The 12903-nt window shown below is 38.1% G+C and overlaps 3 protein-coding genes across 21 annotated transcripts in view; 2 read left to right on the forward strand and 1 right to left on the reverse strand.

Moving 5' to 3' along the window:
- LOC116432294 (ras-related and estrogen-regulated growth inhibitor) overlaps positions 1-3408 on the reverse strand; it is a 109402-nt gene extending 105994 nt beyond the window's left edge. The window contains exons 1-2 of one of the 2 annotated variants that reach the window (XM_076373318.1): positions 3259-3408; positions 762-1879 (exon numbers count right to left, since the gene is read on the reverse strand). In XM_076373318.1, the coding sequence (XP_076229433.1) occupies positions 762-822 (61 nt within the window). In that variant the 5' untranslated portion in view covers positions 823-1879; positions 3259-3408. Of the gene's footprint in view, positions 1-761; positions 1880-3014; positions 3052-3258 lie in introns of those variants that run through there. The other variant, XM_076373319.1, reaches the window with a different exon arrangement.
- Positions 3409-3463: 55 nt separating this feature from the next.
- Positions 3464-7955, forward strand: Spag1 (Spag1 axonemal dynein assembly factor). Of its 6 annotated transcripts, none has more exons than XM_031988917.2 (12): positions 3464-3591; positions 3678-3872; positions 3983-4484; positions 4723-4999; positions 5128-5341; positions 5591-5752; positions 5984-6111; positions 6194-6297; positions 6357-6975; positions 7033-7153; positions 7439-7609; positions 7702-7955. In XM_031988917.2, exons 3-12 carry the CDS (start codon positions 4330-4332, stop codon positions 7779-7781), a joined length of 2031 nt encoding a protein of 676 aa, XP_031844777.1. In that variant the 5' UTR covers positions 3464-3591; positions 3678-3872; positions 3983-4329; the 3' UTR covers positions 7782-7955. The 6 variants fall into 6 exon arrangements, with proteins under 6 accessions (XP_031844777.1, XP_031844780.1, XP_031844783.1 ...); XM_031988920.2 differs by having other exon boundaries at positions 7033-7147; XM_031988923.2 differs by having other exon boundaries at positions 3983-4043.
- A 356-nt stretch (positions 7956-8311) lies between these two features.
- Positions 8312-12903, forward strand: part of LOC116432311 (uncharacterized) — a 28849-nt gene continuing 24257 nt past the window's right edge. For 8 of the 13 annotated variants that reach the window (XM_076373305.1, XM_076373308.1, XM_076373310.1 and 5 more), the window contains exons 1-8: positions 8312-8461; positions 10185-10372; positions 10494-10701; positions 10789-10962; positions 11075-11299; positions 11407-11650; positions 11748-11865; positions 11969-12894. In XM_076373305.1, the coding sequence (XP_076229420.1) occupies positions 10219-10372; positions 10494-10701; positions 10789-10962; positions 11075-11299; positions 11407-11650; positions 11748-11865; positions 11969-12894 (2049 nt within the window). In that variant the 5' untranslated portion in view covers positions 8312-8461; positions 10185-10218. Of the gene's footprint in view, positions 8586-8712; positions 8954-10184; positions 10373-10493; positions 10702-10788; positions 10963-11074; positions 11300-11406; positions 11651-11747; positions 11866-11968; positions 12895-12903 lie in introns of all 13 variants that reach the window. The other 5 variants (XM_076373306.1, XM_076373307.1, XM_076373316.1 and 2 more) reach the window with 5 other exon arrangements.

The raw sequence follows: 12903 nt of genomic DNA on the forward strand, positions 1-12903 counted from the left end.
CATTCGTACCGTTGGCATGTACTTTTCCATAATTCGTAAGTTTAACACACATTCTCGTTCACATGAACCGCGTAAAAATGAAATTTGTAATTCGAATAGTGAAAAGTTTAAATATGAAAATTTCCCGCTTAAAATGATAAAATACTGCAAAATTGAAAATATAAAAATATTCTTATAAATATTCTATCCCAGTTGTTTACTCTTTCTTTTACTTCTTATATTTTTAGTTTAGTGTTCCACGTTTAGGAACAGTTATTATTTTCGTATCAGAATGCATGAGAGATTACGATAAAAATAACTCGGACGCCGAATTTTTTTTATATAATGATTTATAGGGAATCCCCGGCATGCAATAAAATAAAGTACAAAGGAAAGAATTTCCACTTCGTGGAAACTTGTTTTCTTACGCGCGAGTGAAAATATTTTTATGCGTGCAAGTAGAATCGGATATATCGGTTTTGCAGGGAATGAAGAAAACATGTTCAAATTACACGTTCTCGGCTATTATGCTTCCGCGAATATTAACCTCGAACGGGTCGTTTACGCGATTTACCACTCGGCCATTAGAAAATTCTTCAGTATTTTTCAAAAGGAAAAATCTAGTGAGCGATAAATCAAATAAATATTTGTACACCGTGGAAAAACGTAAGTCATTCGAGTCAGCCACAATTCAAAATATCCGAGGACCGTTAATGATGGCGCCAACTGAGCCGACGCGTTGACCAGCATAAAAGAAAAAATTCAAATAATTTTCAAGTTACCTGACTTTCCGACTCTGGGGCCGCCGAGGACGACCACCCTGATCCTGTTGACGTTTGTCATCAGACGTAGATGTTAGGTGTCATCCGAGCCTCGCTTGCACATTATATACTCTCCAATTGACACTGTTCGCGTTGCTTTTCACTCTGCGCGCCGTTCGTTTCGTTTTAACGACATTAAGGTCCATTTACATCGCGCACGCGCGCATACGATCAACCGACGCGGGGGCGAGGAACACAAGCGCGCCACAATACGAACCTCGGGAAACACTGCCGCGTTAATATTCCTGCACGCGGGTAATAAACTCGATAGAAAATAAAAAAAAGAAAAGAAAAATAAAGAAGAGAAAACTTTCCTACTTTCTGCTTCCGATGTGCACCACGAGTCAACGATTTTGTAACGACGATAAAAAAGATCGGGTTACGATCGATGACTGTGTTATTTGCTCCTCTGTCAACCCTCTATTTGTTCGGACTGTAAAGCAACCAGTAGCACCGGTAACGTTGGTTACTTGTTCCGCTTCCACTAATCACCTCGAACCGTAGGGACAGCTCGCGGTGTACTCGAACCCGCGACGTTCATTCCGCGCACGCTCTTCAATGGCGCGATAAACTCTCTGTTGAGTAAGAGCCACCTTTTTAGATGCGTCGTTCTTTCGAAACGTCGCTTAAATGTGATTCACTGCTCCCGACCGTTCGCAGCCCTCTCGACGAATCGTCACAGCCAATTGAAGCATCTCCCCCGAAACAACCGGTGAACAATTCCAACCGATTCGACACACGCGATTCCGGAACACCGGTTCACTTCCGGCGCGTCCCGGTTTTCGTTTCTATCGCACGTCGAGAGACCTGTCGCACTGTACGCGCCCGAAAGTTCCTCGGCCGACGAACGTCGCGCACTCGTCTGTTCGTCGCGTCTGTTGAAAACGCCACTTTCTGTCCCCCGATTTCTCGCTCGCGCGATTTCTCTTTTTTGTTCCCCTCGAAAACTTCACTTTCCACGTACTCGCTGCATAGCTGTCGAGACTGCAACTTCTCCGGACCACAGGCTGTTAAATGTCGGCGTACAGCGGCGTTCCGGTCGCGTCGCGGGAAAACATGCGGGCCCGCGCGCCAACACGCTGCGAATAATAACACAAGAAACGATTCAAGAAATGCTGTCTTGCTAGTTCCATTTATAACGGGTCGACGGCCTCCCTCTCCTCATCTTCTCTTCTCGCTTGGCGCCGCCAACGTCGGTCGCCCGTTCGGATTACGAAAAGGAGAAAAGAATAAAGAAGGTTAGACGTGTACCATGCGCGCGCGCGCGCGCACCAACAGAAGAGCCACTCGCTCCCTCGGACGGGCAGACGAATACTGGAAGCGACCGGCGCGGAGAACTAGACTCCGAGCACCGCCCACGTGCTCTCTCGCAATTCTTGCGTCGCGCCGCTCGAATTTCTTTCTTTCGCTGGATCTTTCCGGCCCACAGATTTTCGTGTCGAACGAGATCAGCCACGAGAAATCGTAACTGCGGGCTTAAAGCGGACAGCGTTGATTCAGACAGCGTTAACGGGCTTTGCTTCAAATGTCACTCTTTTGCGGGTACTGCTTGAACGTCTTCGCTGCTGCGCGCGCACACCTTGCGCGTTTGTAACGAGCGACGGAATATTATTTAGAGAAATTTTTTAGCGGGTCCACGTCGGTTATTTATGTTCCATATTCGCCTCGGATAAATGAGGTACAGCGATTAGTTAAATGCATTTTATGAAAATATACGCGTGTGTTTTGTAAGCAAGCGTGTATCGTGTTATACCGCGAAATTCGAATTTCAAAAAAGTATCACGTTCCGTTTGTGAACTGGTTTACCGATATTCTTGTATATGATTCATATATCAACTTTACATGATTCACTACTTGCAATTAATGTCACAAGATTAGATAACGTTAATTGATTTGATCGTTCAACGGGTCACATTGTTGTTTGGAAAATTTCAATGCGTAACGTTTCCGTTGGAAACATTCCGTTATCCGCACGAAGTTGGAATCGACCGTTTCTAAAACACACCGCGTAACAATCGTGAACGGTTGATGTTTATAGAGTAACGAACGGCAAAACGTGTGCAATTAAAGCCAGTGCTTCCTCCGCGAACAATACACGCGCTAATCGGCCTTTGTTTACACGTTGAACACTTTATCACGGTTTATCGTACGCCGTGGATGACAGATGCACACATTGTAGTACGATACTGACGCGCCAAGCGAGAAGAGCTTAACCTCAAATCGTTTGTACAAACGATCACGTCGGAGGAAGATTTTCGAAGGTAATTCAAGTGTATGGGACAGGGAGCCATTGAATTTCGTATCGGCGCGACCTCCAGAAGGTCGACCATGTTATGCAAACATTAAACAGCACACAAACGTGGCCCATGTTTGTACAAAAAAGTCGATCCCCCTCGCAATAATAACATGTGATACGAGTTGACGTAACGAACGTACGAAATCACGCATAAATAAATACCTGATATCTACGATCGATAAGAAATTCACTCAACGAAGAATTCCACGTATGTCGTGTAGTCTCCCACGTATCTTTTTCGTTATACCGTGGCAGTAAATAATACAGGACGAGACGAAATTCACGGACGACAATATACGCGGACGAGAGAACGAGCGACCCGAACACGACACACGGAAACACCTCTGGCACCAATCTCACCGAGCGCTCGCCGGCGAATGCTCGAGCTTGAGCGCCTCGCGCTGTCTAATATGCACTCTCCAGTCTGCCCACTGCACGCCTCGACCACGGCATGGCGTACCGCTCCACGCTACAAGGTGACTGGCGTGTTAACAGGTAAGCGGAGACCGATGCGCGAGCGCTAGTATGCAAGCGCGTGTCCACGGCTACAGATAGCTACGGGAATACTTTTCTCTTTACAGGCACAATAACTTCTGCCCCGTCCGAGGTGCCATGCCTCGAATTATCGGGTTATCGTTATCGGATCGAACACGCTTCTCATCGATGATAATTTTAGATAACAATCGACGAACCCGTCATCCCTGATAAAGGTGAACTACAGGTTGAGGCCTAAATGTTATGGTGGAGATCAACATTGAAGCCCTCGCTTCACGTGTGTATGGAAATTTTTGTATTTTTCGTCAATTTTTTCATTTAATTTATTGCAATTATTAGTTCATATTAGGATTAGGATTGATTTTTGTAATTGATTGATATACGTTGTTAGGATACGCCTGTAAGACGTGGACGTTGTTCATGGAGGTCTAATTAGCGACCATCTATTTAAGGTTTGCATAAGGGTCTTAAACTAACAAAAGTTTAGGTATCATTCCGAATGGTGTATTATGAATAATCAGGCAAGTTGTGTGCACGCGTCGCTGCATATCCTCCGCCAAACTTTCGTTGGAAACGCATCATAAGGAAGCCTCCCTACATTACCAGTCGAGTCACTATCCTCGTAGATAAACCGTACGAAATTGATAATTCGGTTTGGTGTCCATGGTAACGTTATTAAGCGACTTCTAACAGACGAAACCTTTTGTCACACGAACGTCATATTTTTTGTTTAATAACATGGGTGAAAACGACACAGAATTTGTTCACGTCGCGAAACATGGCAAGAAATCCTTGCTCGAAAGATACGATATACCGGTTGAGCATCTTTCGTACGAATACATTTCCGAATGCACAGATGCGAAAAAGTTGGAGCGCATTGTAATTATACTGCGGTAAGTGAAAATTAGAATTCGACGCGGTTCCGAATTTTTGGAAAATGAAATTTTCAAATGTTACTGTTGGTATTATAAAATTTCTTCCCTCTCATTTGTATTGAAGTGTTTTAATATTTATCCCGTCTGTAACAACTTTTATTTATAACGGAATACAATAAATTACTTTTTTCTTTTATATACAACTTATTAAAGTATCACATTGCACTTAATTGCACGTGCGATGTTTTAATAATAGATCCGGTGAAGAGGGATTTTATCCAGATTTAACGAGACACGCAGAAGAACGTCTGGCCGTTGTTAAGCCAACGAGTATAATTCTAAGAAAGTCTGAACCTATTTTAACACGTAACGTGTTAGATCCGAACGATTGTAAAGAGATTGATACCGATATTAATCGCTGGATGTCCGAAATGCAATCTCGAGAGAAAGATCTCGAAGAAGGAAAAAGTACCGTCATAACGGAACCTATTCTTCAACCGGATATCAGGCAATTTAAGGAGAATCTTGCAAAAGTATCTTCATATTATAACGTCTTCTCTTACTGTTTTATTATATTTTATTTATATTTATTATTCAATATCATATAAATCTCATTCTGGGTGGTACAGCTTAAATATAGTATGCTTTTTAATTTCATTAGAAAAATACAATAACACATTCGAAAACCAGCAATAAGACAAAACGAATATCCTCATGCGATTATGCTGCATGGGATAGATACGACGTTGATACCGAATTAAGTAAAATTGATATACGAGACGAGCAAAAGCGGACTGAAGCTAAAAGATTCCAACAAAAGCAAAAGGAATCGTTTCAAAAAAAGACACTCGATAAGGAAACAATTCTTAATAAATGTGAGTTGTAAAACATGCAAGTAAAAACAATTAGTGGATTATGTTTTTCTAAAAAAATACATAAAACTATCGATTAAATGCCAAATATGAAGATGAAAGAATATTAATATCAAAATGGTTTCGAGTAATTTTGAATTATCGTTTAATTTCGTCTTGGCCGATTATAAGTGATCCTCTAATTGTTTCGAATATTAAATGTGATTTCATTAATTAAATAGTTTTAAAGAAGCGCGTGCACGATTTTATTAGCGTCATTAACCGGGACCGAATTGAACGTCATGGCGGATCAAGAAAGAGGAAAGGGAAACGAGGCTTTCAAGGTTGGAGATTACGAAGAGGCTCTTGAACATTATAATACTAGCATAAAAATAGACTCGGCTATAACCACTTACAATAATCGCGCGATAACATGTAAGAATAATTATCTCTTTTTTTTTAATGAGGGGAAAATGCATTACACACACGCGTGCAGATGTTGGTGCACGGTAGTGTGGGACTCCACAAATTGTGTCTATCCGTTAAAAACCCCTCAGCCCTTCTCTCTCGGATTTCGAGACAGGGCGCCGCTTCTGGTATAGTAAGAATAATCATCTCAACATTAAAATTAGTAGCATTGAAGGTCATTTATTTGCGTGTTTTCAGTTATCAAACTTGGACGTTACGAAAACGCCCTCAAGGATTGTAACTTTGTTCTCAGCGCGGATTGTATGAACATAAAAGCTTTACTCCGCCGTGCTGTAGCTTTAGAACATCTCGAAAAATCATCCGAGGTATCAAAATACCAACTGATTTCTTCATGTATACAAATTTTATAGCAAACACCGTTAAAACGAATACTTCATTAATATCCAGGCATTAGCTGACTATGAAACTGTTTTAAAATTGGAACCGACAAATTCCAGTGCTATAGCTGGAGTCAATAAATTGAGAAAACCTTGTGACTCTAAGAAAGTAAGGTAAGAAAGTGTATAAAAAGGTAATTTAAACTTAACATAATAGATCATGGCATTCGTAGAATGGTTATTGTCGAACAAAACGAGACTGGAGATGAAGGAACACAAAATAAGAAAACCGAAGAAAATAATAATTATAACAAACAATCTGAATCGAAAGTAAATATTGAAAGTAGTATATGTTACTGCGACAGAGCTCCTGGACCGTCGAAAAATTTAAGACCTAGGCCACACTTCAAGGGGGACTACTGCCTTGAAAATGATAACAAACAAAAAGTGCTAGTTGAAACTAACGTTTCGAAAAGACCAGAGTTGAACAAAAATTTAATTGACAAAGTGTATAATTCAACACAAAGAAATACGAATTCACCATCATTTGAAAATCCGAAATCAATTTTTTCTTATCCAATGCCCTCTAAACGAAGTAGTTCAGTCATTATCGAAGAATTGCCCAGTGAATTTAGCAATAATAACCCTAAAGAAAATAAAAGTATTTCTAATGGAACAAGTTTGAATAAGAATAATTTCAATAAAAATAGTAATAAAACATCAGAGACTAACAAATTGAATGTTGAAAAGTCAAATGAAAATTGTAAACTTGATGTAGCATCGACTCCAAGAAAAATTCAAGATGATAAATATGAAAGAAAAACTTGCAAATCGGAAAAATATATTTCTAAGGTACGGTTCTAGTAATTTGAGTGAAAACAAGTTAAACATAAAAATTCATAATTGCAGAATTTTAGTACTATTGAAACCTCCTACGAATTCATGCGTATATGGCAGTCATTGAAGAATGATGACTTAGAGATACACGCCCAGTTATTGCGATCTTTGAACGTCGATAAATTAGGTTCAAGTTCGTATTGATAATAAATTATACAGTGGTATGTACCTCGACTTACAAACCGCTCTACATATGAACTTTCTTGGTACTCCATTTTGACCTTTAGATACGAACATAATTTCGAGAAACGAACCGCGATGCTTTTAAAATCCTGAGTTATAATATAATAGAAAACTGGGTTTCGAAACACGAATTTCGACGAATTTCGACTAATTAAGTTCATAAGTCGAAGTACCACTGTATTAGTAGTACAAAATGTAATTTTGAAATCTTCGTTTTTTGAATAAATTATTTCAGTTTTAGGCAACGAACTTGAGGGAAATATGTTCAGTACTATATTACAATGCTTAGAGCGGCATTTTTGCACTCCTAATGACACAAAACTGCTGAATAATTTCTTAAAGTCATTTAGTGAAGTGAAACGTTTCTCGATTATGAACATGTTCATGAATCCCGAGGATAAACGAGGTAATATTTGCATTAGAACTAGGATAATATTAAATTTAATAAACAGATATTACGTTTACTTTATAATTATAATAATTGTATTTGCATTACAGCAATGAAGAACATATTAAACTTTTTAGAAGAACATGGCACGTCAGAAGTTTCTTCTCTGCGACGAATTTACTGTATCTGAAAGCACCATATGTAGTTTTAAGCGTTTTCGAATTTGGTAGTGACATTTGTGTCAGAAGTACCAACTTTATATAACTTAGTAACAGTACTCGAGACAACACCATCACAATACAATGTTTCGTCTTCTCATTCGTAAGAATGTATAATTAAAACAATTATTCCTAATTCATAATAACATAACAATAAAGATCTATATTATTATTCTATATTTAACTAAAAGTAGTGGGTAAAACATGTTTTGGAATAAGTTACTAATTACTTCCTACTCGTTCCTAGCGCATAGTTATAATTTCCGTTCATGCACGGAAAATCTGTTTGAAATCAAACTAGAAACTATCATAATTTTTCCCTCATTTTTTACCTAAAACAAAATATCATTGGTGGATTCTTTTTTCGATTCCTTGCGTCAATGACTAACCATGATTTTCATGTACTACGCGATGATGGCAGCACATGTATCTCTCCAAGCGAGTGCGCACTCTGGCTTTGTTCCGACATCCGGACTCCGTGACTTTAGCTCTTCGTCAGTTGCGTACTCTTCCGTTCAAGCAGCTTGTGACATTTTTTTCTGTTACTACAAGATGTTTACTTGGATGAGCCGTGCGAATTTCAACGAGGATCCCGATAATTCCGCGTGCAAAGCCACCATGAAACTGCTAAGGAGGCAACAGTAACTGGAAGGTACGTGATCCGGCGTGGTTACGGGCGGCCCGGGTATGTTTATAGCCTGCAAACTCTGACATAGCAATGGCGTACTGTCGCCGTAAAGGCCGTGCCAACAAAATTGTCCCCTGCCTTATTTAGCGTAAGTCAATTGTGCACGCGGGAATCCGCCGGATAAACGGTGCTTCGTATGTAGTGATGCGGCTCATGGTGACAAGAACTATTTGTGTTTCCTGGTGATGAAAAGTGGCGTTTTTCGGTGATTATAGTGTGCCTCGGTTTTCCCCACTGTGGAGTGACCGCCGATTGCCGAGCGGCACGCCATCCTGCTGTAGCTGACTGAGCTCTATACTGTAAAGAGATTAAAAGTTATGTGAATTCGGACCGAGACACGAGTTAGTGTTTTTATTTACCGACGATACGCCGATTTTAAGCAAAACAGATTTTTTCCATGAAAAATATTATTACCATGGGAATATATAATACCGCTATGGAAATCAGCATTGACACGTAAGAAATGATTGATGTGTTTTGTACACCGTTTGTACGTGGTTCGTTTGTCGTTAAATTATTAAAATAGAGAATTTTCTTTCTGTAAATATTTTTGTCTGGTTTTTCGTGGGTTAGAGATATATAACGGTTTACGTAATAATTATAATTTTTCAAAAGTTTGAGAAAAATGTATGAATATAATAAACGGTCTCATTTCATTTATGAAGGTATATCTACTCTTGGTATTTGAAAAAATAAATGAAAGTATAGGTTTAATTAATTTCTAGTGAAATTGTTTGAATTAGCATTACTTTGCACTTTTGAAATAGATATGCTTGTTATTTTCATTGAGGTGTATTCAATTTTAAAACAAAAATAAATATTTTGTTAGAAATTTTGATGCTTTTTGTTTATTTCACGATTTTAAATGTCTGGTAAATTTGTTAGGCAAAAACATGTGAGTACTCATTTTGAAAAGCATAAGAATATGGGATACAAAGTTGAGGATGTCGTCAAGGTCAAAATCAGACTATATTTTATGTTTTTATATAACATATGTTTATGAGATTTTACATTGTTATTAAATTCTTTGCTAGGTAAATAATATAATGAATAACGTATCATTCATTTTATATATCATTTATGCTAAGAAATTATATTAACTGCAGTTTATTTAATCAAATTCTATAATAAAGTTTATGAATCTAAAAAAGAAATTCAATATTATTTTTCAATAAATTTGAATATGCTATGATATTAAAATATGTAATTGAACATAATAGCAAATAGTATTATAAATTTAACATATGTTTATAACAATGAAGATTAATGTTAATTAGACAGATAAATTTTTTATAAGGTTTAGTAATTCAACATATTTAAAACAATTAAAGAAAAATACATTACATTTAATTTATTGATGTATTAACGCAGCTGACGCTCGATTTACGCGAAAATCGTTTCACGTGGATTCGTTTTACGCGAATGAAAATCGCGTAAATAGAGTTATTGGTAAAAACTGGTATAAGTTTTAGAAATAAATATTTATTTCACATAGTTAAACAAAAGAAATAATAAGAATGACATTTCAGAAAATAAAAGTACATTTTATTCGATATTACTAAATTCAGATCGCGCATGGAAATTACCGCGTAAATAGTGTTTTAATTTACCGGAAAAAAAGGCCGCGTAAATCGAGGGTCGGATGTATACAAAATTTTTTTAATTAATATTTCATTTATGTTTATAGGACTACATAGCAACACAGGTCTAGTAGAGGTGCCATGGATGATGAAGAGCGTCTTGAGGGTGAGGAAGAAATGGAATTAGATGAAGCTTCTGATGGCGAAGATGAAGATGAGGAAACAACAGGAATTCCTGTCTCTCCAGCAAATTCTGATCAGTTGCTTGGCTCAGCACCACCAATTTCTGGTAACAGTGAGTATATGTTTCTTCCTTTTTTTAATTGTTATAAATCACTCATGGCATATATCATGCGATATTATAATTATTAACTTTCAGTATACAATACTACTTAAAAATATATATGTTATTTCAGAGGAAGCACAAAAGTTTGTTTCTCTTGCAGTAACCCCAGATGAAGCTTTTCATGATCCTTTACGGTACCAGAAATTTCCACTTCCTGGAGGTAAACCTTTAAGTATTAGAAGGGGTCCAGGTAGACCTAGAAAAGAACGTCCACCTGGAATTACACGTGGTAGTGGTACTCGTAGACCCTTCGGAAGAGGAACTAATAGAGGCAAAGGGTTAGTGCAATATACATACTGTAAAAGAATAAAATAAAAAATTTTTATATTATTATATTGGTAATTGAGAAATATGTTTTTAATTAGTCTTGGGTATGCAAGAGGTGTACCACGCCGTACTAAAAGTAAAGATGATGATACACATTCAGAGTCTCCAAGTCCTCTTCGCCTTGGTGAGGATGCTGCTCCTGACGGGGAGTCATCCAATGCCGAGAGATGTATGCCAGCACCAGAAGAGCCTCCATATTTTCCAGAACAATGGCAAGACACCTTTATATGTTACTTGCATTTTATTTTACATTGTATAATGGGATATAGTGATTGTAATAATGTTTCTATATACATATATATATAAATATTTCTGTATCTTCAGGCCAGGAAAAGTATGTGCTCTGTGTAATTTGGGTGAACGAAGTCAACTAGGTCAAGGTGAATTATTAAGATTTACCTGCCCTGAAGGTTTTACTCCTGAGAAGTCCACCAATCGTGACGAAACAACTGATCATCTAGTTGATATATCTACTGGAGACAAAAGTCCGCGTGCAGCAGGTCCTGGTGCTGTGACTTGCCGTAGGCAGAAGAGTCTAGCTAAGTGCAGGTATTAAAATTTTAGAAAATTCTTACATTTAATAATACATCTTCAACCCAATTTTTATATGTAGAGATATGTCATTAACTTTATTATACCTGTATAATGTTCTGTAGGAATACTAGTCTAACAAATTTTACGGAACCAGTGGAGGAATTAACTATAGTTGGGTATTCAGAAGAACCCGAAATAGGAACATTATTTGAATCGACTGGGCACTATTACGTTCATCAATCATGTGCAGTATGGTCAAGCAATACCCAAGAGTTAACAACAGAAATGTTAAGCCCAGCAATAGTGCAGGCTTCTTCAAGGCGTTGTGCTTATTGTTCTCATTATGGAGCTGGAATTCCTTGCAAAGTAACAAATTCTACATTTTTTCGCCTTTTTTTTCAGAAAAAAAGGAAGAAAAGATTTTTATTCGAACAAAATACTTTATAACATCGTTCTTTAACAGGTGGCATCGTGCAATCGTTATTTTCATTTACCATGTGCTGCAGCTTCAAGTTGCTTCCAGGATACAAAGAGCTTGTCCCTCTTTTGCAGTCAACATTTGGGACAAGTTCCACTTTTGTGTAAGTTTTATGTGAAAGGATTATGTAAAATATCTATGTTTATGAATCTTTTTGTAGTCATACAAATTAGTGGGTATATTTATGAAATCGGTTTTAATTTTAGTGAACGGTGATGTTACTTGTATGCAGTGCTGTGGAATGGGGGATGTTTCCAATCTAGTAATGTGTTCTATCTGCGGCCAACATTACCATGGCAGTTGTGTTGGTTTGGCACTACTGCCTGGTGTACGGGCTGGCTGGCAATGTGTATCTTGCAGAGTATGTCAAGTGTGTCGTCAACCAGAAGATGTTTCAAAAGTAATGTTGTGTGAACGTTGTGAAAAAGCGTATCATCCTAGTTGTTTACGACCAATTGTTACATCTATACCTAAATATGGTTGGAAGTGTAAGTGTTGCCGTGTATGTACAGACTGTGGTTCGCGTACACCAGGCGCTGGTCTTTCATCACGGTGGCATTCTCATTACACCGTATGTGATTCGTGTTACCAACAAAGGAACAAAGGTTTTTCGTGTCCTCTTTGTAGAAAGGCATATCGGGCTGCCGCGTATAGAGAAATGGTTCAATGTAGTGCATGTAAAAAGTTTGTTCATGGTACCTGTGACCCTGAGGCTGATCCATTAACTTACCAGCATCGTAAGGATTCTAAACCTGACTATGAATATGTTTGTCCACACTGCAAAAACATGGCACTTGTAAAAAGGAAAGATAATATTGACGATTACGGTGGAGATTTAAGTTTAAGTGCGTCGCAAGAGAGTCTGTATGGTGACGGAGATTCATCTGAATTTGATTATCAAGGTGGATCAGAGGAAGCACTCTATTCTATAGGTCTTGGAAAGGGGAAACCATTCTGTGCATCTAAGATTGCAAAGAAGAAATTAGGACTCGGCAGTGGATTAATTGGTCGACCGAAAGGGATTGGTAAGCTTGGATACCAAAAACGACAAAAGATGACAGAATTTGGAAGAAAAAGAGGTCCCAAAGCAAAAATGAGAGGTATCTTCGGAGTACCTGGTGTAGGATTACAGGTATTATAT

Source organism: Nomia melanderi, chromosome 13 (genome assembly GCF_051020985.1).
Source record: "Nomia melanderi isolate GNS246 chromosome 13, iyNomMela1, whole genome shotgun sequence".
Taxonomy (NCBI): Eukaryota; Metazoa; Arthropoda; class Insecta; order Hymenoptera; family Halictidae; genus Nomia; species Nomia melanderi.